The 26,608-nt window shown below is 47.7% G+C and overlaps 3 protein-coding genes across 9 annotated transcripts; 2 read left to right on the forward strand and 1 right to left on the reverse strand.

The window, feature by feature from the left end:
• Positions 1-892: 892 nt before the first annotated feature.
• SYNC (syncoilin, intermediate filament protein) lies at positions 893-8,321 on the forward strand. 3 transcript variants are annotated; one of them, XM_068917102.1, is made up of 4 exons: positions 893-1,019; positions 2,821-4,180; positions 6,343-6,467; positions 7,725-8,321. In XM_068917102.1, exons 2-4 carry the CDS (start codon positions 2,828-2,830, stop codon positions 7,786-7,788), a joined length of 1,542 nt encoding a protein of 513 aa, XP_068773203.1. In that variant the 5' UTR covers positions 893-1,019; positions 2,821-2,827; the 3' UTR covers positions 7,789-8,321. The 3 variants fall into 3 exon arrangements, with proteins under 3 accessions (XP_068773203.1, XP_068773204.1, XP_068773205.1); XM_068917103.1 differs by lacking the exon at positions 893-1,019 and adding an exon at positions 1,418-1,702; XM_068917104.1 differs by lacking the exon at positions 893-1,019 and adding an exon at positions 2,316-2,645.
• Positions 8,322-9,076: 755 nt separating this feature from the next.
• Positions 9,077-18,332, reverse strand: RBBP4 (RB binding protein 4, chromatin remodeling factor). Of its 3 annotated transcripts, none has more exons than XM_068917105.1 (12): positions 18,159-18,332; positions 16,928-17,075; positions 16,059-16,204; positions 14,502-14,675; positions 13,466-13,581; positions 13,173-13,333; positions 12,920-13,046; positions 12,721-12,798; positions 11,493-11,569; positions 11,313-11,370; positions 11,110-11,220; positions 9,077-10,218 (listed from the first exon to the last, which is right to left on the reverse strand). In XM_068917105.1, the coding sequence occupies exons 1-12, from the start codon at positions 18,172-18,174 to the stop codon at positions 10,153-10,155; spliced, it is 1,278 nt and encodes a 425-aa protein (XP_068773206.1). In that variant the 5' UTR covers positions 18,175-18,332; the 3' UTR covers positions 9,077-10,152. The 3 variants fall into 3 exon arrangements, with proteins under 3 accessions (XP_068773206.1, XP_068773207.1, XP_009679335.1); XM_068917106.1 differs by lacking the exon at positions 18,159-18,332 and adding an exon at positions 17,488-17,981 and having other exon boundaries at positions 16,928-17,072; XM_009681040.2 differs by lacking the exon at positions 18,159-18,332 and adding an exon at positions 17,488-17,971.
• Positions 18,333-18,439: 107 nt separating this feature from the next.
• Positions 18,440-25,889, forward strand: ZBTB8OS (zinc finger and BTB domain containing 8 opposite strand). Of its 3 annotated transcripts, none has more exons than XM_068917107.1 (9): positions 18,440-18,499; positions 18,855-18,975; positions 20,141-20,325; positions 21,783-21,807; positions 22,442-22,563; positions 22,792-22,874; positions 23,268-23,320; positions 23,592-23,628; positions 24,325-25,889. In XM_068917107.1, exons 3-9 carry the CDS (start codon positions 20,238-20,240, stop codon positions 24,409-24,411), a joined length of 495 nt encoding a protein of 164 aa, XP_068773208.1. In that variant the 5' UTR covers positions 18,440-18,499; positions 18,855-18,975; positions 20,141-20,237; the 3' UTR covers positions 24,412-25,889. The 3 variants fall into 3 exon arrangements, with proteins under 3 accessions (XP_068773208.1, XP_068773209.1, XP_009679333.1); XM_068917108.1 differs by having other exon boundaries at positions 18,456-18,750; XM_009681038.2 differs by lacking the exon at positions 18,440-18,499 and having other exon boundaries at positions 18,836-18,975.
• The last annotated feature ends 719 nt before the right edge of the window (positions 25,890-26,608 follow it).

The following is a 26,608-nucleotide window of genomic DNA, read 5'->3' on the forward strand; positions in this document are numbered from 1 at the left end:
CTGTGATGACCGGCTATTTTTAGCAGCTTGCCAGGTTCAGCCCCGAGAAAGCCCCGGCAAGCGAAGCGGAGCCATTAGAGATGCTGTGATTTCTTTTTTTTTTTTTTTTTGAACAGCTGGAACGTTTAATCTTTTCGACATGCCCCCTGCCTGTTGCTTTTTCCCTCTGGCAGCACCGCCGATAAGTCCCCGGCGGTGCTGTTTGCCGGAGCAAAGTCCAGGAGGCCGCGGCGGTTCGCGCACGAAAGCGTTTCTCCCGCCGCCGGGACGGAGCCGGCCGCGGGAACGGCGGCGCCGGGGGAGCCGGGACATCTCCGCGGCCTCGGCGCCGGGCGCTTTCGGAGCCTTCGCCTGCGCCCCTGCCCGCCGCTGACACCCGAGCCGGCCGTTGCCTGGTTATGTCCACAAAACAGCGCGGCGCGGCCGCGGCCGGGGCTATCCGCTTACGGGGAGGGGAGCAGCCGAGCCGCCCCCGCCGCCCGCCGCCCCTTGGCAGGCGATCAGATGAAGCTCTCGACCCGCGCTCCCCTTTTCCCCCTCCATCCCGTACAAGGGTTTGCTGCGCCCGGCCCTCGCGACCCACCGCTTTTTCCCCTTGGCGCTTTCCGATGTAGATATATATTTATACGCGCAACTTGTCTGAATTAGCAGCATTCCTCTCCTGCTGAGTCAAAAGCCTCTGCACAAACAGAGGCGCTTCGTGGAGACGGGGGCACGGAAACAACACAAGGTGCGTCGTGCTGACAAAAGCAACAGGATTTTTAAAAAAAGAAAAGAAAAGAAAAACCACTTTTTTTCCCTTCCTTTTAAAGCCGGGCTGCGAGAGCGCGTGCGCGGGCAGGTGTCGGCCGCGCGGCGCCCAGGCGGCCCCGGGCCCGGGGCTGGCGGCGATGTCGCAAGCTGCGGCGCGCGGCGCTTGGCAATTTCGGGGCACGTAAGCTGGCGACTTCCTGAGCAGCCAGCGCTGACTTCCTGGGGAGAGGCCTGGTGCGGGGCGCGCTCGGGCTGCCCGCGCGGAGGTAGGGCGCTTTTTGCTTCGCGGCGACGTTTTCTGCGCCGAGCGCTCTGGGGTAACGCCGGCAGACGCGACCCCGGCACCCCGGACGTCGGCGCTCGATTCATTAACGTGCCTCAACGAGCGGGAGCCGGGGGCACCCGGCGGGCGCACGGGACGCAGCCGAAGCGTTTCGCCAGGCCGTGCCGCGTTCGAGCGCGTCCTGCAGCGTTTCCCCGAGCAGGACCGGGCGCAAACCCAGCGCGGCCCCCGCGGGAGGCTGCCCTGGCCCCGGGCACCCCTCATCCCCCGGCGCCCCGCGTCTCTGGGAAAGGGGGGTCCGGCGCCGGAGGGAAGGGGCGGGCTGGAGGCTGCACAAAAGTAAAACCTCCCCCTTAAATCAAGCGTCCGCCAGCCCCGCCGGAGGATGCTCGCGGGGGACGCGGCGGCGGCGGCTGCAGCCGGCCCCTGCGGCTGGGGATGCCAGGGAGCGTAGCGTGGCCTTCCCCGCCCTCCTCCTCCTCCTTCTCCTCCTCCTCCTCGCGGGGCGGAGGGAGGGCGGCAGCCTGGTACCGCAGCTGGCCTCCAAGCGCGGCGGCTGCTCGGAGGAGTCTGATTTCCAGCGCTGGTTATTAATAACGCCCGCCCGCCCCATGCTCAAGCCCTGCGGCGAGCCGGGCGGGAGGCACTGGGCTCCCGGAGAGCAAGGTAGGAGCGGCGCTGGCGCCCCGGCTGGGGGGCGGCCCGGGGGTCCCGGTGAGGAGGGGCGGCAGGGTGGGAGCGAGGGCCCGCGCGGGGCGACGGGGGGCCGCAGCTGCCCCTGCCGCGCCGCCGCCGCGCCGCAGGGCCGAGAAGTTTGAAAAACAAGTGTTGGCACCCGAAAAGAAAAACGCAGCGCGGCCCTTTCCCCACCTTTTCACGCGCTTCCCGCGTCTCCAGCGGCCAGGCAGCCCGGTCCGAGGCTGTGATGTGTCATCGCTGCAGAAAACTACCTTATTAGGAGAGAAAGTATCGGTGAAAATCAGTTCTTTCCTTAAAGCCGTTGTAGTGCCAGCCTGCGCTCATTCCTCCGAGGATGACTAGACATTAGCTCAGCCCGCAGGGCCGCGGGGGCTGCGGGGCCGGGGGGGCGCGAGCATCCTCCCGCCGCCGGCACCAGCACCGCCGCAAAACGCGGGATCGTCCTCTCCTCCCGGCCCCGAAGCGCCCGGCTGCAGGCGATAGCAGCAGGATTTTGCGGTGGCAGCGGCAGGTAGGGGCCGGGGGACGTGACCGGCTCGGATGACGCTGCAGAGAGGCGAGCTGGCCCGGGCTGGCCGGGCTCCTGCAGCGCTGCTGCGCCTCCCGCCCGACTGCGTTTTGCTCCGTCCTCAGCCCCCCCGGAGGCCGCACGTGCCTCGGCCGCCCTTGCTCTTGCCAAACCGGTGCCCTCGGGAGCGGGCTGTCAGCGGGGCTGACGTCCGGGCGCGGGAAGAGGGCTCGTTCCTGGGGACTGGGGGAGCTGCTGGGTTTTGAATGATTTGCTCTTCCTCCGTCCCCGTCAGGCACTTTGGGATGTTTTCATTCCTTTGCTGCGGTGCGTGCGAACGCTGACAGCTCGGGGGAAATAGCAAAGTCCTCGGGCCGTGCAGACGGCGTCGCTGTGAACGTGGTGGGTTTTCACGGCCCCCTGGGTGACACGGGGAGGACCATGGCGCGGGGCCGGGGGCCGCGGCGAGCGCCCCCCGCACAGCCCGCTGCCGGGGAGCCCGTGTCTCGCCGGGCGGGAGGGAAGGCTGAGACCTGTTGCAGTCGTCACTCTAATTCACAGCTCCTCTCGTTTCCAGGGACCTGATGGCAGCGCCAGAGCCCCCACCAGAGCCGCACGTGGACGAGGCAGGAGCATCCCTGGCTCCGGAGGGAGCGGCTGCGGGCTCGCCTTTGGAGCCGGACGTCTCGCACGGCCCTTTGGACCCGGCGGCGGGTGCGACGGCGGCTCCCGCGGACGTGGGCGGCCCGGCCGCCTGCCGGGGGCTGCAGGCAGCTCTCACAGACCCTTCCTTGAAGCTAAACATGCCGGGGAGCCTGCTGCAGGGGGATGCGCACGGGGCAGGGACCCCGCTGGAGGGGGACGCAGATGGAGCAGAGACCCCACTGGATGTAGAAGCAGCTGGGGCAGGAATCCCATGGGAAGTGGATGAAGATGGAGCAGGAATCCCATGGGAATTGCATGCAGCCGGAGCAGGGATGCCACTGGACGTGGATGCAGACAGGCCAGGTATCCCATGGGAAGTGGATGCAGCCGGAGCAGGGATCCTGCTGGATGTGGATGCAGATGGGGCAGGGATCCCGCTGGACGTGGTCGCAGAGGGAGCAGGAATCCTATGGGAAGTGGATGCAGTCGGGGCCGGGGTCCCACTGGAAGTGGACGCAGACGGGGCTGGGACCCCGCTGGCCGCCGAGGGCTCGGAGCACCGGTGCCTCACCCTGGAAGAGCTGGGCAACTACTTCCAAGAGTGCATCGAGGCCGTAGAGCAGCTGGAGCAGGAGAGGGACAGCCTGATCCGGGAGCTGGCGCTGCTGCGGGAGCCGGCCCTGCAGGAGATCCGACAGGCCCACGAGGAGATCCTGGCCGCCTACAGGCTGCTGGCCAAGGTGGAGCTGGAGAGGGACAACCTGAAGGACGAGATCCGGCAAATCAAGCAGAAGCTCTTCAAGGTGACGAAGGAGTGCGTGGCTTGCCAGTACCAGCTGGAAAGCAGGCGGCACGACCTGGACCAGTTCGCTGCCTACCGCGGCGAGCTGGAGTCCCGGGCTGGGCAGCTCTCGGAGGAGCTGGCCCGGCTCAAGGAGAGCTGCGAGAAGGAGAAGGAGGAGGCGAGGCAGCAGCTGGAGACGCCGCCGTGCCGGCGGGACAACCATTACCTGCAGGAGAGCCGCCGGCTCTCCGTGGCGTTCGAGAGCTTCGTGGCCGAGAGCCGCCGGGGGCTGGAGGAGCACTACGAGCCGCAGCTGCTGCGGCTGCTGGAGCGGCGCGAGGCCAGCGCCAAGGCGCTGCAGGAGATGCAGGGCGAGATCCAGGGCATGAAGGAGGCCCTGCGGCCCTTGCAGGGGGAGGTGAGCCGGCTGCGGCTGCAGAACAGGAGCCTGGAGGAGCAGATGGTGCTCGTCAAGCAGAAACGGGACGAAGAAGTCGGGCAGTACAGGGTACGCGTGCCGGGGCGCCGGGGCCGCGCGGCGGGTCCTGCCGCCGCTGCAGGGGCTGGGGCTGTCTGCGTGCATGCTTTGGAAAGACCCGGGAGCCATCCTTTACTGCTAGCGAAGGTGCGGATGTCGGAGAGCTTAGCCGCAGAGCCGAGGGGCGGGATGGCGGGCGATGAGCAGGGTGGTGAGGGCAAATGTCTCCTGTTGGACAAATTCGAATGTATCCCGCCTCCCTGGCACGGGCGAAGCAGCAGCTGCCGGGCAAGGAGACAAGGCCGGATTAAAGGGATACGGTGGGAAAGTGCTGAGTGTTCACCCCAGCCAACTGCCAGGGAAAAGAGTCTCCTGATTTTATTCTCGTCGCTTTTGGCCCACCGTGCCGCTCCGGGCCCGGGGAGCCGGTGGAGCAGCGAGTGACGTTCCCTGCCCAGGGCGAGTTCCCGCAGAGCTGAGCAGCGCCAGGGAGGAAAGTCGCACAGCGAATCCTCCGCAGGCACTGTTCTCCCAAGGGACTTAGTGTGCACCTCTAAGGGAGCCTCTAAGCATAAAACGCAGTGACTTAGCGCTGTGACTTGCGTCCCGGCGCTCAGATTGAATGTTAAATATGAAAAGACGTGAGCCTAATGCCAACATGAGCAAAAAAGGTCTCCGGGGCAGGTGCACAGCTGGCTCAGCAGTCTGCTGGTGTGGAGAAAGCTTTGCCAGGCAGAGCACCCGAGGAGGCAGCCTTCGCCAAACGTCGATGCCTCTGTGGGAGAAGGTGCCCTTCTGAGCCGGGCCCCAGGCTTGCAGCTGCCCGGGCACCACCCCGGCACGCGGGGGGATCGAAAAGGCAGTACGCTGATAGACACGTTAGCTTACGGGTGCGAAACGCGCACAGAGGCGTTCAGGAACCGCAAGGGATTAAAAGCAGCAAAAGCACACAAGCGGGGAAAGGAAGCGGAGAGAGGCGGGAGATGCGACCCGGGGCTCCAGACCGCGGTGCGCGGCCCCCTCCCGTGCACGGCCGCAAAGTCGGAGCAGCTTCGCTGGCTGCCGGCGCGGCTCGGGCTGCAAGAGCCCCGGCGCGCGGCTGTCCCCGTCGCCCCGGAAGCCCCTTGCTGGCTGCTCCGTGATCCCCTCAGGTCTCCGGGTCGCCCCTCCGGCTGAGCGTGGGATGCAGACCCAGCCTTAACGCCGCAGTTCTGCGTTTCCTGAGACCAACGAGGGGTCTAAGTAAGATGCTTAGAAAAGAAAACAGCTTTAAACGCAGGTGGTTCGTCTTTAAAAGTCAAACCCTGCCCGGACGGGTCTGGCAGCTGCTCCCCAGCGAAAGCCCTGCCTGGCGGCCTGCCCCTGCCCCGCTGCCGCCGGCGGGTCGCCTCCCGCGCCCGCTCCCCGGGCCACGCTGCCTCCCCACCGCGGTTATTTATAAGCAAGCGCAAGGGCAGCGCCGCACGTCCGTGTCCCCCCCACCCCGCTTCATCTCGTACTGGGAGAACAAGCAATTCCGTCTCTCCAAGAGTGCGTTTGGCAAAGAGGCTGCACAATTAATCTCCAGCCCTTTGACGCTCCCTGCCCGTAACTGCTGCCCCCCCCCCCGCCCCGGCTGGCTCGAAGCAGCTTCCAGAAGCCAATTTTCCCCTTCGCCGTCGCTTTTCCTCCCTGCCGAAAGCATCCCGGCAGGTGCCGCGGCCCGAGTCCCCGCTGCCCGCGGCGCTGCTCTCTTAAATGCCAGGCTCCGTTCTCACTTGGGAGGACAGGACTCCGGGAAATCCCTGATGTGCCTCCCCTTTTTCTTTTCCTGAATTCCTTGTTTATCTTCACTGAGTTTCAGCTTTATAGAAAGCTGACAGCTTTTCAGAACACACACGGAATAGACTAAGGGATAAAATAAGCCATTAAAAAAAGATTAGAGAAACACCCCACTAGCAGTGAGAAGCCTCGGGAACCGATGCGTTACCGTTAAGCCCAAGCTTCCACCTTGCTAGGAAAATGAAGCTTTTTGCAGAGGTTTTTTAAGACCTGGGTTGGCCAACCATCAGCCTGCTTGCACCAGCGCAGACCGACAGCACGCACAGGCGTTTCCCCCGTGAGGGCAGCAGTAACAGCTGCCCGCAGGCCCTGGACCAGCCTGCCTCGGCCCCCACATAATTCTGTCTCAGTCTCGGCTTTTTAATCCCCAGGAACAAGTTGAGGAGCTGGAAGACAGGCTGAAAGAGCTGAAGAACGGCATCCAGCTTCAGCAGCGCAAGAATCAAGAGCTGGAAGAGCTGAGGAGCAGCCTCCACCAGGAGCTATCCATTTACAAGTCAGTTTGTTTCTCTTTACTTTGTTGAGCAGAGCTGTATAGCAGGGCAGCAAGGAAGAGTCTGATGGAGAACGCATTGGAACGAGGCTCAGACCCTAGATGGTGGTTATATAGCTCTTAGACAGCTAAATCTTTGGCCCCCAGTTCCTGTACAAGTGGAAGTTGTGTGAACAAGGAGTCTGTTGTGGTAGCACAGTGGAAACTCCAGACCTTTTACCCCACAGCAAATAGTAATTTGATGGAAATTTCTGTACAAACTAAAAGTAGAGATTGTTTTCCAAGAAACAGGTCTGGCAACTTAAAAATTAGCTGTTCCCTTAGCAACATATGTAAAAGGAGCTGAGTTTTAAGTTTGGGAAACACTACTGTGGATGTTCTTCATCAGCAAAGAACAACTATCTTCTACTTGTGAATCCATACTGCTGCCTTTGCTCAGGACTTCTTTATTATATGGGATATTTTACAGCTCCAAAAAATGATTGTAAGTTTGTGGAGTATTTTACTTACCAAACTTTGCGTTCTTACGTATTACTCCAGTCGCAGTCGTATACACTCGTAACCATTTTCTGTAGCTTCACTGTTACTACAGTATCCTTTTCCCCATTTCCTCCTCCAAAGTTGCTTGTGCAAACGTGCCGGGGAAGACTATTCCCTACTACGGTAGGTATAGCTTTATTTTATGCACATCTCTCTCTGTTTTAGCCTGTCATGGCACCAGACATTCTCTTAATATTTACGAACAAGAGTAATTGTATTCAGGATCCTGAAGAGATACCAGCAACCAGTATGTCTTTGCTACTTGGGATCCTTCTAAATCACAGGTTGTAGAGGCCAATGTTTAAGTCTGGGTGCAGCAGCAGCAGCAGACTCTCATGGGGACCTATGAAGTGCCATCAGTGGAAGTGATAGCATGTAAGACTTCTTAAATGTTAGACCACCTCATTAAGTTTCACATTTGAACGAGGGAACTGCAGAGTTATGCATCTGACCTGTCTTCTCCTGTAGCCTACACCAAAGATTACGTTCCCTTCTTTCTGCTAGAGCTAGCTTCGCATTTGTCTCTAGAAGGCCTGAGTCAGGTCTGCGCGCTCACCTGACCATGCACTTAGCCAGCTTCTTACTGGATTAATTTTCTTCCGTACTGTGAGAAGGAAGAATGCTTGTCAGACATAGCTTATGTCCCCATCCCCTGCTTGCTCCAGGCAGAACACTACATATAAGTATTCAGTAGCCTAAACGTACTTTCTACCCATACAGGGGCTGCTTAGAAATCTATGGACACCTTTGCAAATCAGAAGAAAAAGCAGACCAGGACTATTAGGAATGAAGGACTTTCCCCCTTTTTAGCAAAAGTGAAGGACAGAGGCATCTGCAGGGGACATTTCCCTCTTGCTGCTTATCCCACCTGATGTACAGCAGCTGCCTAAAATCAGAAATACTAGACAATCATTTGCTTGTTTGTATTTCTTGAGGTGCTGCTGTTGATCCTCTAATAAAACTGCTTTTCCAGAGAGGAGCAGAAAAAAGTATACTTGCACTGAAAATGGACGTATATGAAGAACAACAGATGTATGTTTTGCTGTGTTTGGAAAATGTATCTTGTCTTGTTCCATAGATGGATCGTATAAGCCTGCGCAGAAAGTATTGTTCTGGAAGCCTGTGTTATGGGTTTGATTTTTAAAGTTTACATGCAAGAGAAGCTTTATCCTTTTAACAGGATTTTCTTTTGTAGTTCAATGGGTCTCTGCTGTATTGTGACATGTTCAATATGGGTCACAGACTGAAGTTTGTGGATAAATAGTTTCCACTTTCTATAAAAGTCTCACACTGAAAATAAAGGCCAGAATTTAAGGATCCTTTTATTTCTCAAATCTCTGTCTCAAAGGGAAAATAACAAGCTCCTATGATCAAACCAAGACACTTGTAAGGTATCCAATTATTCACATTACAGGCTATCAAAAAAAAAAAAAAAGTTCAGCGCTAAGGGTTACAGGCAGACTCGAAATTCAGACAGCAGAACCCTTTCAATTGAATGCACACTTCAGTGCATTCTTGACTGCTTGGAGATATTAAGCACTCTTTTCACAAAGAAGCAGAAACAAGAGTTAGTGGCCTTGAAGAGGAGTCTGTCTGTTACAGAAAACAAGTTTTTCCCACCTTCATGAACATAAGGGTCAGTCACCACAGCTACCAACATCTGAAAACCTACACTGCCAAAAGATGCAGTTACAGCACCTTCAGCAAGGGAAACGTGTTGGGGGGGGGGGGGGGAGGCAGGCAGAGGTTGTTTGTTTGTTTGATTGTTTTAAAAATCTTTGGCACACCACCTATATAGGAAACAACCTGATGAAGGGGCAGAGGAAACGTCACAGGCATATTTGTATCAGCACCTAGAGTCTCATAGGACACAGAGACAAAGACGAGGCCCTTGTTTTCTCCACAGAATTTCCTGCTTAAACCTTAGAGTCCTCCTAGAAACCATTAGCGTCTTTTATGGGCATAAAACCTCTACATATTTACTTCAGTGCTTTCTTAAGAGGTACAGTTTAGCCTTGAGAAAGCAGTTAACGCAGAAGAAAAACACTTGCACAAAATAAAGCTACACAGCGTTTATGTAGAAAAATTTATTCCATCCGAAGCACTTACACGCAATTAGTCATGAAGAGCATGGACAGTAACAGGTTGCTGGTGGAACAGGACTCCCTAGTGGAAGATGTGCAGGAACTAGTGGTCAAGGACTAACTCCTAAAAAAAGTAGTTCATCCACATTTAATTTGCTTTACGTATACCAGCTACCAATGCTGTTTTAGATTACCGGGCATGCCATCTGCGGTACATCAGTCGGTAAAAACATACACCTTTACAACTTGGTGGCCCCAAGTTTTAAAAACCATTTCACAGAAAGGAAAGAAATTTATGTGAAAACACAGCTCAAGAAACACACAATAGAGCAAGATACATGGAAGTTGAACAATGTTCTGCAGGTATAGCTAACGTATCCATACCGCTGTTGCCCAGCAGATGGGAAAAAAGGGGAAGGAAGGAAGGAAGGAAAGAATGAAAACCCCAGAATTACCAGTAGACAGGAAAAATATAGAAAGAAATGTAACACTAGTTGAAGTCAGGATCTGCAAGTTTGTTTTGTATCTGCAAAAGCAGAAAAATCCACATAGGGACAGACTAACTAAAGGAATTCCAAAACTTCTGAGTCTTACTGAAGAGGACAAGACCTTCCACCCTTCATTTCTGAACTGCCAGTGGATTAACACTTTTATCATCTGCATGGCATTGGCTCAAGTATATTCTGGCAGCTCTACTAATTTAACTTTTGTTTAAATTAGGCAAAAACCTGTAGCTGTAGCAAGCTAAAAACAGAAGAAGGGGAAAAAAAAAAAAATCAAGTTCGCTCTGTGTGACAAAGGCAGCTAAAATGGGATAGCCAGCTCTATACACAGAGGTTGCTGTAGGAAATCTGAACAAGAAGCTACAGCACAGTACCAGCTGAGTCGGGCTAAGCCCTTATTGAAGGGAATACTCGCTGTCTGCGTGAAAAAGCACTGTTGATGGTATCTACATAAAGATGGCTGAACACAAAGTCTACGTGTGTCTCAAAACCAGTGTTAAGTCAATTTCAGGGTTGAGAGGGAAGAAAGGGAAAAGACTAAAAACAGGAAAAGGTCATCATCTAGGATCCTTGACCTTCTGGATCCACACTTCCTTCAGGGTCTTCATCATTATATATGTTCTCAGCCTGTAAGACAAAGGAGATGGAAGAGCTGAAGAAGCAAGTAACGTGACATTTAACACGATTCCATCTGCTAGAACATCTTGAAAAGTTCTGGCAGTTTTTCAGCTGCGGATAAATTTCTCCTATCCGTGATCCCTCAAGGCCATTTAACATTAAAGCAGCAACACGAATGACCGTTTTCATTAAAGTCATGTTTTCAAAACATCTCAGAAGTATTCTGCAAATTATTGTAGCTTTTAGGTATCTGCCTTCTTAAGCTAATTAAAAGTAACTCTTGCTGCAGTGATTTCTAAAGAGTATTTTGCATACGTATACTACTTTCTCTACTTTGCAGCAGCACCTGCCAAAAGAACTATATAGAACTGTGTTAAGAACAGAGCCACTGTGAGCTGATTATATATTGACAAACAAAAGTTAGGGGAATGACCTTGTCAGAGGTCATTCAATCTACACAAGACTGTTTCCAAAAAACTTTTAACAGCTGCTAATTTGAGGTCAGCATACTTTCTCTACTTACTCCCACCCTTCTCCATCCACAGGAGGACGTTTATATTATTTGCAGAGATTTAATTCTTTAAGACAATAACTAACAGAAACCTCAATTTCCCCTCTGGTTCTCATGCACTGTGTTTGCATTCAAACACAAAAGGGAAAAAACTTACTTCTACTCTAGGGTGGTTTTTTTAATCATGAGAAACATGAAACAGCTTTTCAGTATTTGTAAATCCTTGTTTCTATCAAACCTAAAATGGATTTCACAATCCCTTTGAGATTTAGCTAGGGCTACAAAGCAAGTCATTCCGAGAGCTGTAAATAAAGCCAGGAACGCTGAAACCCAGGCAGTTCAACACTACCTCTTATCTACCACTTCCCGCACTTTCCCAAACAACTTACCATTTGCCAGACTTGCATGATATTATCTTCTGATACAGAACAAATTACCCAGGGTTCATTGGGATTCCAGGAGAAATCAGATATCTTTGCAGTATGACCACCGTGAATAAACTAGTATTGGAGAAACAACAGAGGAACGTTTTCAAATCTACATTGCAGAGATGAATTATAGGTCAAAAATTAATAAGACTCAAAAGACTTACCAAGAGCTCTGGAGGGCCATCCTCAGCATCCTCAGGGGACTGCTCTTCTCCAATTTTACTATAATAAAAAAAAAAAAAAAAAGAGGGGGGAGAAAATGAGGATTTTTTTTTTCCTTTTCAAGTGTGATGCAATTCAAGAATAATACCTTGTCAGGACAACATGACTAATTGGAGATTTACCTCAAGTCCCAAACATTTAGCCTGCGGTCAGTGCCACTGGAGGCCAGTATGGTTTCATTATGGGGAGACCACTGAACCTACAGACAAGAATGAATTTAGAAAGGAAGTTAGTTTTAAGAAACCGTAGCATGGCAGACATTCGTGACCGTCACCACGGTATTTTGTATTATGAAAGCTTTATACAAATTCAAATTGACATCAACTTAATATGTGAATACACCCACTGATAAAATTCTAACACAGGAAGCACGTTTGTGAACATTCATACACTAAAGAGGCATTTGAGTTCCAAAATGTACCACACGTACCTTAACATGTAGTCTTTGTTACAGGATAGGTTACAAAGTGTAAATAACTCCCAAGGTTATTAGCTGCTCTTCACCTTAATACAGATTGCACAAATATAAACTACGTATTCCTTAAATTGGAGGAATGGCTTATAAATGGAAGGGGAGGGGGAAGACTAATTAAGCTTAATGGCCCAAAAGCTCACAGTTACCACCTCTGCTGGAGATAATATCTGCAAAACATATCACTTAATAGGATAACAAGATTAGGAAAGAGCACGCAGTTCTGCACATAAACCTGGCATTTCAAGATTCCACGTGTAATTTTACTTAGCGGTAACTACAGTCTTCAAGTAGTAATCCTTCTATCAAAAAAACTCTACATATTTTTCTTCTGAGTCATGCATGAGTTGGAAATATTGTTTCTGCTAAGCACATGCTACCAATGAAGTTAATGTTCTAAATTTACACTAGTAAAATTTGCAGTCGTTCATTGTCACTAGATGGCCTGGCAATCCCCTTAATTGGTCACCAGCCAAAGCCTTCCTATAGGACCAGGCTGAGAAGATGAAAATGCTGCAGCCATTTCATCGTGCCTCCCTGCTTCAATCTGCTGCCATGAATAATTTAGATGTGCTCTGTTCTGCTAGCATTTCACTGTTATGTTGCGGACAAAGCCTTCTACCATTTCCTTTTTACATCCTCCTCCTGGCTTTCCGGACACCCTTATCTGCATTGGAGTTCTGCCCTACACAGACAGCTATACGTCTGCACAACAATAAGCTAGAAAATCATGAGCAGATGAGAGAAAAGAATACATTCGTTTTTAATGAAAAAACATTTAAATCAAACATAAGTGGAAAATAATGTTTGTCGATTTTACAAGACAGCTAAGAAGAACCAAGACTAAGTGCATAAAAGATAAAGGCATTTTGTTATACCTGAAATATTTCATCTTTATGTGATTCAAAGGAGTGCAGCTTCAGTTTTAGGTTCCTCAAGTCCCATAAAGCAACAGTCTGGTCAAAAACAAACAAAACACCAAAAAACCCACATTTTTTTCTGAAGTAACCAACACACACATCCACATTTATGCATCAGAAACTAAACAAACGTGTTCTGCGCTCTAGGCAGACACACCTTATCAGCTGATCCTGTAGCCAGGATAAATTCACTATAGGGATTGAAAGAGAGGCAGTTGACTTCAGCTGTGTGAGCATCCACTGAATGACTAGGCTTGGAGGTGTTATTCGATCGAGTATCCCAACTGCAAAAACAAAACACAGGATTGAAACAAAGGTTTATATCCCATTTCACTGAGGGCCTAGGGTGTAGCTGGGAAAGGAAAGGGATGGCAACAACTCGCAGTTTATAAAGACATTACTCCACTTACATCATGAGCTTCTGATCATCGGCAACAGATCCAAAAAGAGATTCATGGAGCAAGTGCCAGGATACATCTTCTACTACTGCTGTATGCCCTGTGAAGATGGTCTTTGCATCCACCACTTTGCCTTCTTTTGGAACAGCACTAATATCCCACAAGCAGATGGTCTTAAAATAAACAAATCAACAGAGAGATTGCACCTTTAGACAGAAACTCTCTTCACCTGCCCCCTCCCCAAAAACATGAACTTTTGCCAAACAAAGTGCAGATCGCATCACAGCTCTACGTGAAGTACTCACATGATCATCAGAAGCACTAAGCAAATGCCCGCTCAGGTTTGGGTTCCATGACAGCCCATAACCTTCCTTCTGATGTCCACGAAGACGTAGATCAGGGTTACACTCACCAGAAGGGTCTGTAAAGAGGCAGCATTAAGAACTCCAGTGCCTAACATCACCTCCAGCACATCACGGAATATTTGGCGTTAAGTCTTGCTGTGCTTTACTAAACTTTGCCTTGATATTTCCAACCGCACCTCTCTCTACCCTTTTGAGCGTTATCCCCAAACAAAGAATCACCTCATTAAAATAGAACGTACTGAGGCAACACACAGCAGATTGTCTTCTTGACCTAGTAAAAGCACACTGTAAGTTTTTCCAAGTTGCTGGTTTTCCAGCTGGATCACCTAGGAATGGTCCCTTCTAAATTAGTACCACATTGTACTAGCCGCTGAAGAGTCAAAGAAACCCACCTAGCCACCTCCATGCTTTGGCATGACACACCTGGTCTAGCTGAACAGAGTAACCCAGCTACTGCTCAAAAAAATCCTTCCCAAACAATCTGCTGGTGCGTCATGTTTCCTCCTCTCCAATTGCACGTAAGTGAGAAATGCACTTCTGATCCTCCCCACAAATGGCAAAACCAGTTATTCTATACGATCTTGCCCATGTCATCAGTAAATTCCTATTGCTTTCCTTATGGACCAGGAGAACAATGCAGCTACCCACCAAATCGGTTCCCAGCTGGCCACTAAGCACCTTCCACCACTCCAAAACCACTACACACACTGACATGATAAAACATGCAGCAAAGAAGCAAAAGAAACATACTTCTCTACAGACATATTGTATGTATATCTGGTATGTATATCTGTTTAAGCTTCATGTAAAATAGTATTTTATACTAAACATCCACTTCCCTTTCAATTTACAGATGACATGCAACCCACAAAACTTTTCAGTCTCTTTTGCACTGCCATCAGCCTTTTCTTAAGGAACGGCTAACAGAGATTTTTGCATGAGTTCCGAAACGCAGACATAACAAAGATGTAGGTACCTGGTTTGGAAGGGTGTTTGGTGTAATCAAAGACAAGGACATCACTGGATGGTGTCTTTGTAGCAATTATACATGGGTTTTGTGGCATGTAGCGTGCTCTGTTAACTTCTCCCTCGTGATTTATCTTGATTTCAATTTCAATTTTTCCACTAACTGACCCAAAGCCTCCAAACTCTGGAAATAAGAATTCAATAGATGTAAACAATACACCATTTTCAGACCAAACTAAAAAGATCCATACTCAACTACTGGGTACGACCAAGCGCATATTTTGATGGAATAGTCATTAAAAAAAAAAAATACACACAACCACACACACACACACACACACTAACTAAAATAACCCAGTTTTCAAACAGCATGTTATTCTCAATATCTATAGTTGTAGCATCAAAACATCAGGACTTTAGCTCTAAAGTTCAGAGCCAGTTAAAGACAGTTTGTTCCTGGAAACTTTTTGACTATTTTTTACTTACCAGCACAAGCCCAAAATTTATCAAATCTGAAACTCCTACCTGTACTAAAGGTAGGGTTATATTGAAACAGATACGCTGTAACTGCGCTTTGAAACATAAAAAAAATTCAGCAATTCGGCATTGCAGAACAGTCCACATTCTGGTAAAAACAAACTGCTACACCATGTTTAAGATAGGGAACCATAATACAATTTGCTAAAGCTACCTTCTTGTTACAATTAAAGTCACAGTACCTTAAGGTACACAACTGCATGAGACCATTCCGGGAAAAAGTTTGGTTTTTGTTTTGTTTTATTTTTAAATAGAATATTTTATTTTTGAGAAATACTAAAATAAAATAGAAATAGCCAAACAAGATATTTATTAGACAACACTGTGTTCACAAATAACTCTAAGAATCTGAAGGATCAAAACGTCACTCACACAATCCAGGCTTCTGGTCAAAAGAACAGCTAATGGCTGGATCATTAAGGACTTTCATTATGTAAAAGGATTGATTCAATCAAGTAAAAATGAGAAATGCCTAACTAGTAGCAATGCTGACAGCCAACGAAGATTACGGAAAGCAGAGAATCCAAGCCTGATATACTGAACAAAATACAATCATCTTTTTATCCAAGAGGGACTGGCACAAATATCAGGCAGCAGAATTCAAACTGGAGAAGAACATTTGAAATGTTACACTCATCTAAAATAAACTCAGTGAGAAAGTCACGTATGCAGAAGAATACTTTATGTAACACAAAAGCAATAATAAAAGAATAATAATCAGCGCTGCATGAAACTCAATGCCAACGCATGATGAGGATAAGGAAGGGGGAGGTCTTTTCCTCATGTATTTTTACAGTAAGCGTACCACCTCCTTTCTTCAAAATGATATTAATAAGACATTATGTACGCACATGATACATTACATTTATCTGTTAATTAAGGGTACAGCTTAGAAATCAATTGGTTTGTTTCGTTTAGATGTAGTACCTGTGCTTTACTGCCTGAAAGCTAAGGAAAGACCAATATCCTATTAAAACAGGGAGGAAAAGATGGTTAAAACTCCACTTGGTTCGCACCTCTTGTCCCTTACCTCCTTTCTCACTATCATAGTGTGAAGCATCAAACTGTGCATCATCGTTAGGCAACTGCACACTAGCTATCACAAGATGATTTTGTTCATCTGAAGTATGGGTCCCCAGGACTAATCGGTGAATACTGAAATCTTTGCCCTCAGGTCTGGAAGAGAAGAGAATTACATGAGAAACAAAAGAAAGGGTTTACATAGACACTGAGCTTATTACGACACATTTTTTTTTTGTTGATTACAGCTTCTAACACTAGTAACACCTTTTAGAGTTACCCTTGCTCTCCCTGCTCCAAATCCTCTTCCTTCTGAGGAAGATCACTTACTCTAACTCCAGACAGATCTCAACTTGTAAGTCTCATAGCACAGTCCCTATCTCTAAATATCAGAAACAGATCCCCACCATTCCCTTGCCTTCTTTTAAGAGGCATTTGCAACGCTCCCATAGTAAAACTCTGAGGCATGTGAACATTAACTGCAAGCAGAACATTGGTCTGGAAGCTTAGGACAACGCCATGGTTATACTGCACAAGATAAGTTGTCCACAGCCTTTTGGTGCTGAAATTATGTTCACCCTTGTTTTTGTGGAGAGGGTTTTTCTGCTTCTAAAGGGTAGGGTGAAGCTGGAAAAAGAAAAGCTCCAAAAATCAAATGAATGAAAGTGCCTTCTCAATGATAAAGACATTTTTCCAAATTAAAAATGCCTATACTGCTTCTCTCTCCAGTGTTCAGTCCTCACCTTGCTCTTGGTAAGGCAAGGGAGCAAAAAGCTGATTCAAACCAAAAGCAATCCTATACGGTCTTACTTGAACAACAAGCAATCCTAAATTTACTCCTATCTCTTCCTCTTTAAAAAAATGAAAGGACCAGTTTACCTCGTTACATCAGGAAGCCATTGAGCAGTCAAGCTGGGCCATTCCAGAGCATGGGTCATTACCAGATCATATAAGAAGGGAGTATTCTTTTTCCATATTTTATATTCTTCATTGATCACACGTTCTTCCACTGCATCATCAAAGGCTGCTAAAGTTTGGGTTTTTTTTTAAATGCATAAAGTTAGCCTTTATGAACACGTTCAAAACATACACACAAACCTGTGAGCGGACATCAAACAACAAGCTAACTACAACATCACACTGGTTTGCTGGTACACTACTCTATTAGAGTAGTTACTAAATCATTCAAAATCCTCCGTTACACACGATAATCTTTGTTTCCACACATACGGCTTTGAACTAACCTTGATTATGTCAAACTGCATCATCTTAACACAAGAAGCATAGCAAAATTATGGAATATCGTGCCACAGGATATTGCAGAAACAAAGATTTGTGCATAGAAGATGAGTAAAGGGGGGAGGTCCAGCAACCATTGTTAAACACAGCAGTCCAGGTGCAGCCTTGACCTACTCAATTCGCAAAGTCTAGCAACCTACCAAGGCTCGTTCTGCGTTAGTATCTCTCACGCAGTTTCCCCGACCATCTGCTGCTAGCCTCTGCTAGCGAAGCAAGTCTAAGCAGACCTTTGGTCTGGCTCGGTTACGGTTTGCGCTGCTGAAGAGCAGAGGCGGCACCCGAACCGCGGGGACCCAGGCACCGCGGCTGGGGGGGGCCGTGACAGGCCCTTTGTTTGCCCTAGGCGCACGGCACGGCGGCCCGCCCAGGGCACAAGCCGAAAAAGACCTTCCCGAGGGCCCGCTCCGTTTCGACCAGGCCGCTCGACTCCCAGCACGCTGTCACCCTCCTCGGGAAATAAATAAATAAATACATAAATAAAATAAAAATAAGTAAATGAGTCCCCTCCTCCTTCAAACGCCACCCAGCCTGGCGCGGGGACAAGCGGCTGGAGGAGGGGGGGGGGGAGAGACCTCGGCGGCCGGGACACCGCCTCGGAGGCCGCGCGGCCCCCCCCCCCGCCTCACGGCGCGGCGCGGGGGGGGGGGGGGGGGCGGACGCCCCGGTGGCCCCCGCGCGCCCCCTGGCGGCCCCGCCGCGCCTCGCGCGCTCCCCTCAGGCCGGCGGCCGTTGTTGGGGGGGGGGAGATGGGGGGGGGCTGCCCCGCGCCTCACGGAGCCCTGAGGGGAGAAGGCCGCGCCCCGGGCCCTACCTTCCTTGTCCGCCATGGCGGGGCGGGGAGGGGGCGCGGGGCGGCTCCGGTGCGCGCGCGCGGCGGCGGGGGCGGGCGGGCGGCGCTGGGCGAGGCGGGCGGCCGGCTGCCGGGCTCGCTGCTCCGACCCCTCCGGCCGCGGCTCTATTGTTTCCTGCCCCCGCTGCGTGCCGCTCCGGCGCCGCGCACCCCTTCGCGCGCCAACGCCGGCCAATCGCCGCCGGCCGCCGGGCCGCGGCCGCCAATCCGCGCGCGGCACGGGGCGGGGACAAGGGGCAGGCGAGCGCGCTCGGCGGTCACGTGGGAGGGGGGCCGGGGAGAAAGCGGGGGAGGAGTGGAAGGTGCTGTTGAAGCTCCCGTGGGAGCCGCCATTTTCCGGAGGGGAAGCGGGCGGGTGTAGCGCGCCCCTCGCTCAGCCCTTAAAGGGCCAGCACGCAGACCGGAGCCGCCGCCGCCCCCCAGCGCTTCACCCCCCCCCCCCGCCGCCGACCGGGCCCCGACGGCTCCTGAGCGAGGCTCCGGCCCGGGACCGGTGCCGGGAGCACCGTTGTGTGGGGGGTTCCGGCCCAGCACAACCCTTCCTCCCCAACGGGTGGCCCAGCAACCTCCAGAGCATCCTCCTGCCCCCTCTTGGGTTATTTATTGCCGATAATTACTAATAACTTCCTTTTTTTTTTTTCCCATAAATCCCTGCAGAGACGGGCCATTAGACAACCAGACCGGTGTATAAGCCAAGCCTGATTAGCCGCGGATAACCTGGCACGATCAGTTGTGGATCTGACCGGCAACAGTCAAGGAACAGGTTTAAAATCAAAATGTACGCACGCCTGGTTTTGTTCCCCCCCCGAGCAGCACGAGCCTCCCAATTTCAAGCTCTTTTCTGTCCCATATAGGCCTAGTTGCTTCTCAGAAAATGGAAGTTGGGAGGCCTGTACCATCTTGTCATATCCAAGACTGGCAATAAGAACCGCAAGTTGGCCCTTACACTGAAAATTGGGGGACTTGGTGGTGTTATGTGTCTTCTATAAATCTATCGTTCCCATTATTTGGGGAAGCTGTGAAAAAATCTTACTGTGCACAAAAATATTAAGAAGGAGCAGGAATGACCACTTTGTATGAAAACTTGCAGAGGTCTAGTCTGAATGAAATTAACGGGCCTGAAGTTGATTCGATTATGAAGTTTGTGTCTGATAGATTTACAAATGAAAAACTTGTATGAAACTCAGGGTCTGGTCTGAGAATTTTAAGCAGAGAATTGATACAGTTCTTTATTTAAAAAAAAAAAAAAGACAAATTTTGCAAGCAAATGAATATAGGAAAACCTCTGTGCTTATATGAGAGTCATATTTACCATGCATGTGGATGCCAGCATTGAAGCTTTAAATGCTGTCCCTGTCCTAAGAGGTAATTAAGCTTTTTTCTAGAGAAAAGTCATACTTGAGGGCTACAGATCTTTCCTCCTGTCACGTCCTGTGGTTGGGAGGCAATGCATATTTCAGATTGCTGTGTCACATTAGCGGGCTGAGTAGGCTCAACAGTAACATGTAGTAAGAGCAGAAGTTACGTGAAGCGTGACAGTTTAATCCATTTTACTGCTGTTTGATTATTTTTCATTATTACAATAGTTTATTATTTGACAATGAATCAAATGCGTGGTGCTGTATGCAACAGAGAAGCTGAAACATGGTTCCTGCTGCAAGGAAGCCTGAGATCTTTGAAAAGGCCTAAGTGCGTTCTTTATGTAAGGATTGTAATTCTTTGGCTTCGCTGACTGAGCATGTTTAAATCGGTTAGTAAGGCAAGTGGTGGAGGACTGAGCTCTAAACTCCCCCCATCTCCCAGTGACAGTTTTAATAGCAAACAACTTAAAGATACGCATTTAAAATCTTGTTTTAAAAATGTAAGTGTGTGTACAACTGTTGCCAAACTGATATCAAGTGGAAGAACCTGAACTGAAAGGGAATTTTCCCTTTTATTACTAGCATCACACAGGAAGCCTGGCAACACTGAAGCATGCATGGAGGTGGCCATTTTTCATGAGACCAGGAAGTGAGTGACTGTTATTCAAGCCCAACAGCTATGGCAGGCGATGAGAGGGACTATAACCTGACAGAGGAGCAGAAGGCCATCAAAGCCAAATACCCACCGCTCAAGAAGAAGTATGAATGTGAGTATTTCTAATGCTACGCAGGCAGAGCGCACGTGTGACAGCGTAATTAGGGGGGAGGGCGGGGAGGAGGAAGGAAGTGAGCAGGATGCCGCTTTTTAGGCACTCGTGCGGTTTCTTAATATGCTGGTATCCTGTATTCAGGCTATGGGATGCATCTGTAGTTGAATGATAGGGATGAGATATCTAAAGTTGTATTTCTTGCAGATAAATGCTATTTCTGTCATGGGTGCTAAAGAAATCATGATATGAATAAATTAGTTATAAGTCTTAGCTTGAAAACTTTCCCCTTTCAAGCCATTTCTTAGCTAAGTAGTACGTTTTTCTCTACCTCTCTTATATAAAAAGAGATATTCAAAGAGCGGGTCGGTCTTTGGTGCTGCTGCTCTTTTTTTTCCTACATGCGCTACTAAAAGATCATTCTCTCTCCCTTTCCCCACCCCTGGAACGTCTTCTAAGAACCTCTCCAGTAAGTGGGTGTCAGCCCAAGGGCTAGATTCAGGCTCTCGCAGACCATTCGGTGTCTGACCGTCTTTCTGTTTGAGCAGTGTTTCTCTGGAGGGATGCTGTATGCTACCCTGTTAGAATATGTATTTTTAGGATGTGTTTAGATCTTTATTTGATAGCAGTGCAGAAATACGGTGACATACTACAATAGTCATGCTCCTTCCATAATTGGAAGAGGTTTTATTCTCCTTTTAAATCCACTGGAATTTGTTTGCTTTAGAGACAGTTGTTGAGAACCGTTAATAGTGTGTGGGTGACCTAAGCAGCATCGGAACAGTGTTTTAGCTGGAGTGATCTTGGCATGGCATTCATTCTTCATCCCAAGTTAGCTCTGTTTCTACCAACCTGGTATTATTTTGCACTTCTGGCATTCATCTAAGTGAATATGAATGCTGTTCATGTAAAACCTGATACATGCTTGGGATGTTAATCCTACCTTGTTAATGAAGATTAACTGTATGTTTTGTATTGCATACTTTTAAAATTCTCCTTTTTGCATAATGGGTGTTTTGGGTGCGGAGAGGCATATTTGTTCATTGAGCTGTAAACATTTGCAAAACTTATCCTCCACATAATTAGTATTCGGTCCTGCAGACTTCAGCAAAACTCGCTTATACCTGGTTAAAGTTTTTTTTCTATCGCAATTAACCTGCAGATCCCTGTTGCCTTTCAACGGCCATATCTTGTACACAGTGCTCTACGCACAGGGCACTAATGTAATTTATATTCAACACTGTTTTTCTTCTATCAAGCTTGGCAGAAACAATCCAAGATTTCTCTTGTGCTAACCTTTTCTAGTATCCTGGAAAATAAAGATTATCACTGTTTGATGTGTCAAGATGAATACAGAAAGTTCTTGTTAAAACAATATCTGGTTTTATTTTGAAAAAATCCTTATTTTTAAAATGCATTTGGTGACTTCATGCCTTTTCTTTTTCCTCCACCCTCAGATCTGGATCACACAGCAGATGTGCAGTAAGTATGGGCAGCTGGGATTTCACAATATAACAAATCAATTATTTCTTATATTGCTATAAACCAGGAATGGCTATTGAAGACTGGTTTCAGATGTATACCTTTCGGAACTATGAAATGCCACACTCGCACTGGGTTTTTTGGTAGCCTGTTTCGTTTCTGCTCTTGGGAGAGCACAGAAGCATTGTGTTGTTTAGCTTCTCCTCCAATGTAATAATCCTGTGGTGCTTCAGATTATTATTTTATTACATTACTATTTTATTTAGAAATGTCTGTCAAAATGGGGCTTTTAATCTCCTTGCTTTAGAACCAAATTGCTTCCAAGTAGTCTACTTTTATATATATCAATTAGCCATAGTAAGGAAGGACGTTCCTGTTATCTGGTAAAACATTTATTTTCCATTTTCTCCCAAGAAGAAACTCTTCTCGTGTACTGCAAGAAGAAATATCTGTATCTATATATCTTTATCTATATCTCTGTGAAACCTTCTGCCCAAATGCATAGGTATAGAAAGGCCAGCATTTTTGTTCATTCACTTCTTTGCGTTTATTCTCATGTTCTGATATCTCACCTGTATAATACTTGGGGCGGGGGGAAGGTTACCGTCCCTTGAATTATCCTGTGTCTCTTTAGGTTACATGCTTGGGGAGATACTTTGGAAGAAGCATTTGAGCAGTGTGTGATGGCCATGTTTGGCTACATGACTGATACAGAGACCGTGGAACCTCTGGATACCATAGAAGTACAGGCAGAAGGTGAGACTGTAGTTACTTTATATTGGATCTGTATGAATTCTGAGGGAGAAGGGTACCAAAATCCTTCAAGTATTTAGATGTAGCTTCGTTGCAGTTGATTAAAGCCTGCTAAGCATCACTACTCTCCTTTTAACGGAGAACTTGTACTTCTGACATACTCTTACAAAATGTTTAGTTGTTCTTGCTGGGACAGCCAACTGACTCTCTTTCTCTGCTTCAACCCTGCAGGACATGATATGTTGTCTCTTCTTTTTCACTTCTTGGATGAGTGGCTGTATAAATTCAGCGCTAATGAGTTCTTTATACCCAGGGTAAATGTTTCATTTTGTTCTTTTTCTATTTTGTAGGATGATGCACTGATAATAGCTGCTCTGAATACAACGTTACTCTAGGAAAAAAAGGATACAACAGATACTTATAACACATGGAGGATTGAAGATACCAGGGTAGAAAGACCTGAGAAATACATTCAGTTAGCTTTGTTACCACAAACACCAACCACTAGCTGTTATATGGTAGAGACAGCTCTGTTATATCGACCTTCCCAGTATCAGTGTATCGCTTTGAGATTGATCAGGTTCTCTGGTTTTAGATTCCATTCAGAACAGTGGAAACGCAAGTCTTGCAAATGGGGACTTACTGAGATTTTCTGCTGGAAAATAGAAGACCTTGCTGACATGTTTTTCCCCTTTCTTTCTCTGCAGGAAGTGAAAGTGCTTTACATTGACCGAATGCAATTCAAAATAAGATCAATTGGGTGAGCTTCAAGGATCAATTGAGTAATAAATATATTTACTGAAAACACTCAACACTTTGGGAGGGTCACATATATTGCCTTTAGAGTGACCATTCTGAAATACTGTGATGTGCTAGAGTTACTGATACTTTCTAAAAAGTGATTGTGGACTTCCTTTTCTTCTTTTGAGACTTGAAAGCTTCACTGTCCCATGTTCATTAATGAAACTAGTTATAACATTTGATAAATATAACCAAAATTCCAATCACCTGTTTTGTTTTTGTTATTAAAGGTGGGGAGAAGAGTTCTCTTTACCCAAACACCCTCAGGTATGTGATGGTCCATTTGTATATCTTTTACGTTTTCAGGGGTAGGATGTGGGGGGGGGAGGGTCTCTTCTAAATGAGACCTCTAAGTTGTCGAGATACTGAAGAATAAACGTTTCTGAATGGTATCACAGGCCACAATAACTTAAGATCTCACTTCCTACTTGTTCTTTTGTGAATGCGTTCCTGAAACTGTTGAGCATCTGAGGGTTCCTCAGCACTGGCAAAACTGAACAGCTGGCTTCCTTTTCTATGATGCCAATAACACAGTAAACAAATCTATTTTCAGAATGTTTGCACGGGGTTGGTCCTCACACTGTTATCACAGCTTTTTGTTCAGTCTTTTTTGCAAGTTTATTTTCTAAAGAATTAGCAAAAGCCAATCCTTACCTCTCAGCCTGCTCTTTCGCTATGCTAGTATGAGAACAGCAGTGTTGATGTTCTGTCAGAAATAAGAGGAGAAATTTGTACAAGAAGGAAAGTTACTTGTTCAGTATTTGGCCTGACCAAGTCATTGCTATTAATATGCTAACTTTCGTATTCACCAGAACAAATATAGTTACAGCTTTTGGGGAGGGAAAAACTCTTAATCTGGATAGCATTTGTAGAAAGCGGTAAATATCGTGTATTGTCATGAAGAACTGCTGCAAGGGATCATAGTTTAGAAAATCCGTGCTTTTTTTTGTCTTTTCTCTCTAGGGCACAGAGGTCAAAGCCATAACTTACTCAGCAATGCAGATCTGTGAAGAAGAAAAGCCGGAAGTCTTTGTCATCATTGACATTTAAAGCAAGAAAAGTGTAATAAAATGAGTGGATACTTGTCACTGGCTAGCAAAAGTCCCTCAAAAACAGTAATCCTCTTGGAAGTAACTAAGGAATTGGCCAATTCAAATCATAAGTTGAAGGGAGTAATTGCAGGGAATGTTCATCTGTGTTTTGATTTGAGGATGGTGAGTCAGACCAAGACCTGTATGCCAGGAAAAAAAGAACTAGTTGAGGTTTTTTGTTTGGGTTTTTTTAAGCGGGAGGGGAGATGAGGGAGTTATAGGGGTTGAAAGTCTCTCAGGAATGTTAGTATTTTATATCAACTTTTATGGCTGAGGTATTTGTTGGGTGGTACATGAACTAAGTAGATTAGTGGCGCTGGTAATGAAAATATTGCCTTTTTGTAGGGTGGCAGAAGGTAATTGTTAATCTGCATGATTTCATCTGCAGATTTAAATAGTCTAATTCTGAGGTGGTATCCCTTCATATTAATTGAAGGCTCCAAAATACCTGCAGTGGGTCAGATTTAATGCAGAAAAGTTTCTGATTGTTTGAAGGATGCCAAAGAAAGTAAACCAATCTTTTAAAAAAACTTCTAGACTACATAAAGGAAAAAAAAGTAATGCCACCAGGTGGTGCTGAATTGCCATAAGTTTCCAAGTGAAATGCTGAAGTGTGTGACCATGTATATGGAATCCGAATAGCAATTATTATCACTCTAAAAAGTGGAGATTGCTTTGCTGCTGCTGTAGAAAGGGATGCACTGCAGTTCCCTGCACTGGAGTCCGCTCCCAACTATGCCTCATCATAAGAAAGACAATTTTCTTCTTTTAAAACAGAACTAAGCAGAAAATTCAAATAAGGTTCCATTTCCTTCTTTAGAAAGAAAACTATACAGAGCTCCCCTCCACGTAGGAGGGCTGTGTGTGGTGATACATGTGTCTGTAACTTGATTATTCCTGCTGCTTCTGCTGAGAAGAGTTTATGGTTTTCATCTGTCCTCGTTACACCACGGAGTTGTGAGAATGTGCGGCAAATCCCAGAAAAAGCTTCCTTTTGCCTTTAATTTCAGAAAATTCTGAACTTTCATTCACCGGTTCAAAAATAATAATAAAAATAGTGTGTGTTTTGTTTTAAATCATGGGACAACTAATGTGCGTTATCTGCCGTTGCTATTTAAACGTGAGCCAGGCGCAGTGAATACGAAGTCAGGGCTGACCTGACCTGTTTCTGATAAATGCCACAAGTACCTCACCTCCCAAGGCATCTTTATTTTGGGGTAAAATCATCTTAAACAGAGAAGACTTGAGTTTTTATTTCTGTATTGTGAAGATGGAGGATAGAATTTTTCTTTTTGATGCAGCTTTTAACGCTGAAATAAAACCTGGACCAAGAAAGAATTATGGATATGTGCGCACATGAATTAATTCTGACTGATGGATTTTTTGAGGTTAATAAATTAACATTTGAGCTTTGTTCTCTGGCAAGGTAAGAATTAAGATATGCCTCTTGTAGGTGGTACAAAAACTATTATGATTTCCATGCCCAGGACTTTCTTCCTCCTCAGAGGGGGCCTCACAGCTCCAGCACTTGCCCATCATGGAGCCAGGCCATGACGGGAGGGACAATGCCAGCCACGGTAGGGCTGTTGCGGAGAAGTGAGGCCTGGGCACGTCTGTTAAAGTTGCTCTAAATAAATCGTTAAGAGTCACTCTAAACAAAACGGCATTAAGCCTCTCCTTCCGCGCCGCATGGGACCAGGCACCGCGGGTGATGGCGTGCCCGGCGGCCACACGCCAAACACTACCATCCCTCAGCGCCGGCTTCAACACCTCATTGGCTGGCTGGGTCAGGTGACCGGGATTAGCCAATCGGGCGTCGAGTTGAGGCTGCTTTGTTCTCCACAGAGCCTGAGGGAGCTGGGATGGTTGCTGGGACGCGGCGGCTGCTGCTTTCCTTTTGCCCAGCCCTCTGAAGAGGGGGAAGAGTAAATTAAGTTATGTAGCTACGTTTTCATTTTGTTGAAGTGCTGAGGTGCCCTGTTTATACCATCTGTCACAGACTGCAGTAATACCAGTAAAATGCTTTGCTTTTAAGAATGGTGACTAGAATTTGGTAGAAGGACGTTTGGACTTCAATAAGTAAGTTTTGTCTGTTTTTTCAATATTTATTAAGTACTTACTGTAAAATAGGCCTCACATTCTCCTTGTTTCCACAG

This window comes from Struthio camelus, chromosome 23, assembly GCF_040807025.1.
Source record: "Struthio camelus isolate bStrCam1 chromosome 23, bStrCam1.hap1, whole genome shotgun sequence".
Lineage (NCBI taxonomy): Eukaryota > Metazoa > Chordata > Aves > Struthioniformes > Struthionidae > Struthio > Struthio camelus.

Excerpts from the sequence above, each read along its gene's own strand:
- SYNC (XM_068917102.1), top strand. The coding sequence starts at position 2,828 with ATGGCAGCGCCAGAGCCCCCACCAGAGCCGCACGTGGACGAGGCAGGA. Across the intron at positions 4,181-6,342 it reads AAGAAGTCGGGCAGTACAGG|GAACAAGTTGAGGAGCTGGA; the intron begins GTACGCGTGCCG and ends TTTAATCCCCAG. Across the intron at positions 6,468-7,724 it reads CAGGAGCTATCCATTTACAA|GGGCTGCTTAGAAATCTATG; the intron begins GTCAGTTTGTTT and ends CTACCCATACAG.
- RBBP4 (XM_068917105.1), bottom strand. Across the intron at positions 11,570-12,720 it reads ATAAAGATGAAATATTTCAG|GTTCAGTGGTCTCCCCATAA; the intron begins GTATAACAAAAT and ends TCTTGTCTGTAG. Across the intron at positions 10,219-11,109 it reads TCATGCAAGTCTGGCAAATG|GCTGAGAACATATATAATGA; the intron begins GTAAGTTGTTTG and ends TTTGTCTTACAG.
- ZBTB8OS (XM_068917107.1), top strand. The coding sequence starts at position 20,238 with ATGGCAGGCGATGAGAGGGACTATAACCTGACAGAGGAGCAGAAGGCC. Across the intron at positions 22,564-22,791 it reads CATAGAAGTACAGGCAGAAG|GACATGATATGTTGTCTCTT; the intron begins GTGAGACTGTAG and ends TCAACCCTGCAG. Across the intron at positions 23,629-24,324 it reads CTTTACCCAAACACCCTCAG|GGCACAGAGGTCAAAGCCAT; the intron begins GTATGTGATGGT and ends TTTTCTCTCTAG.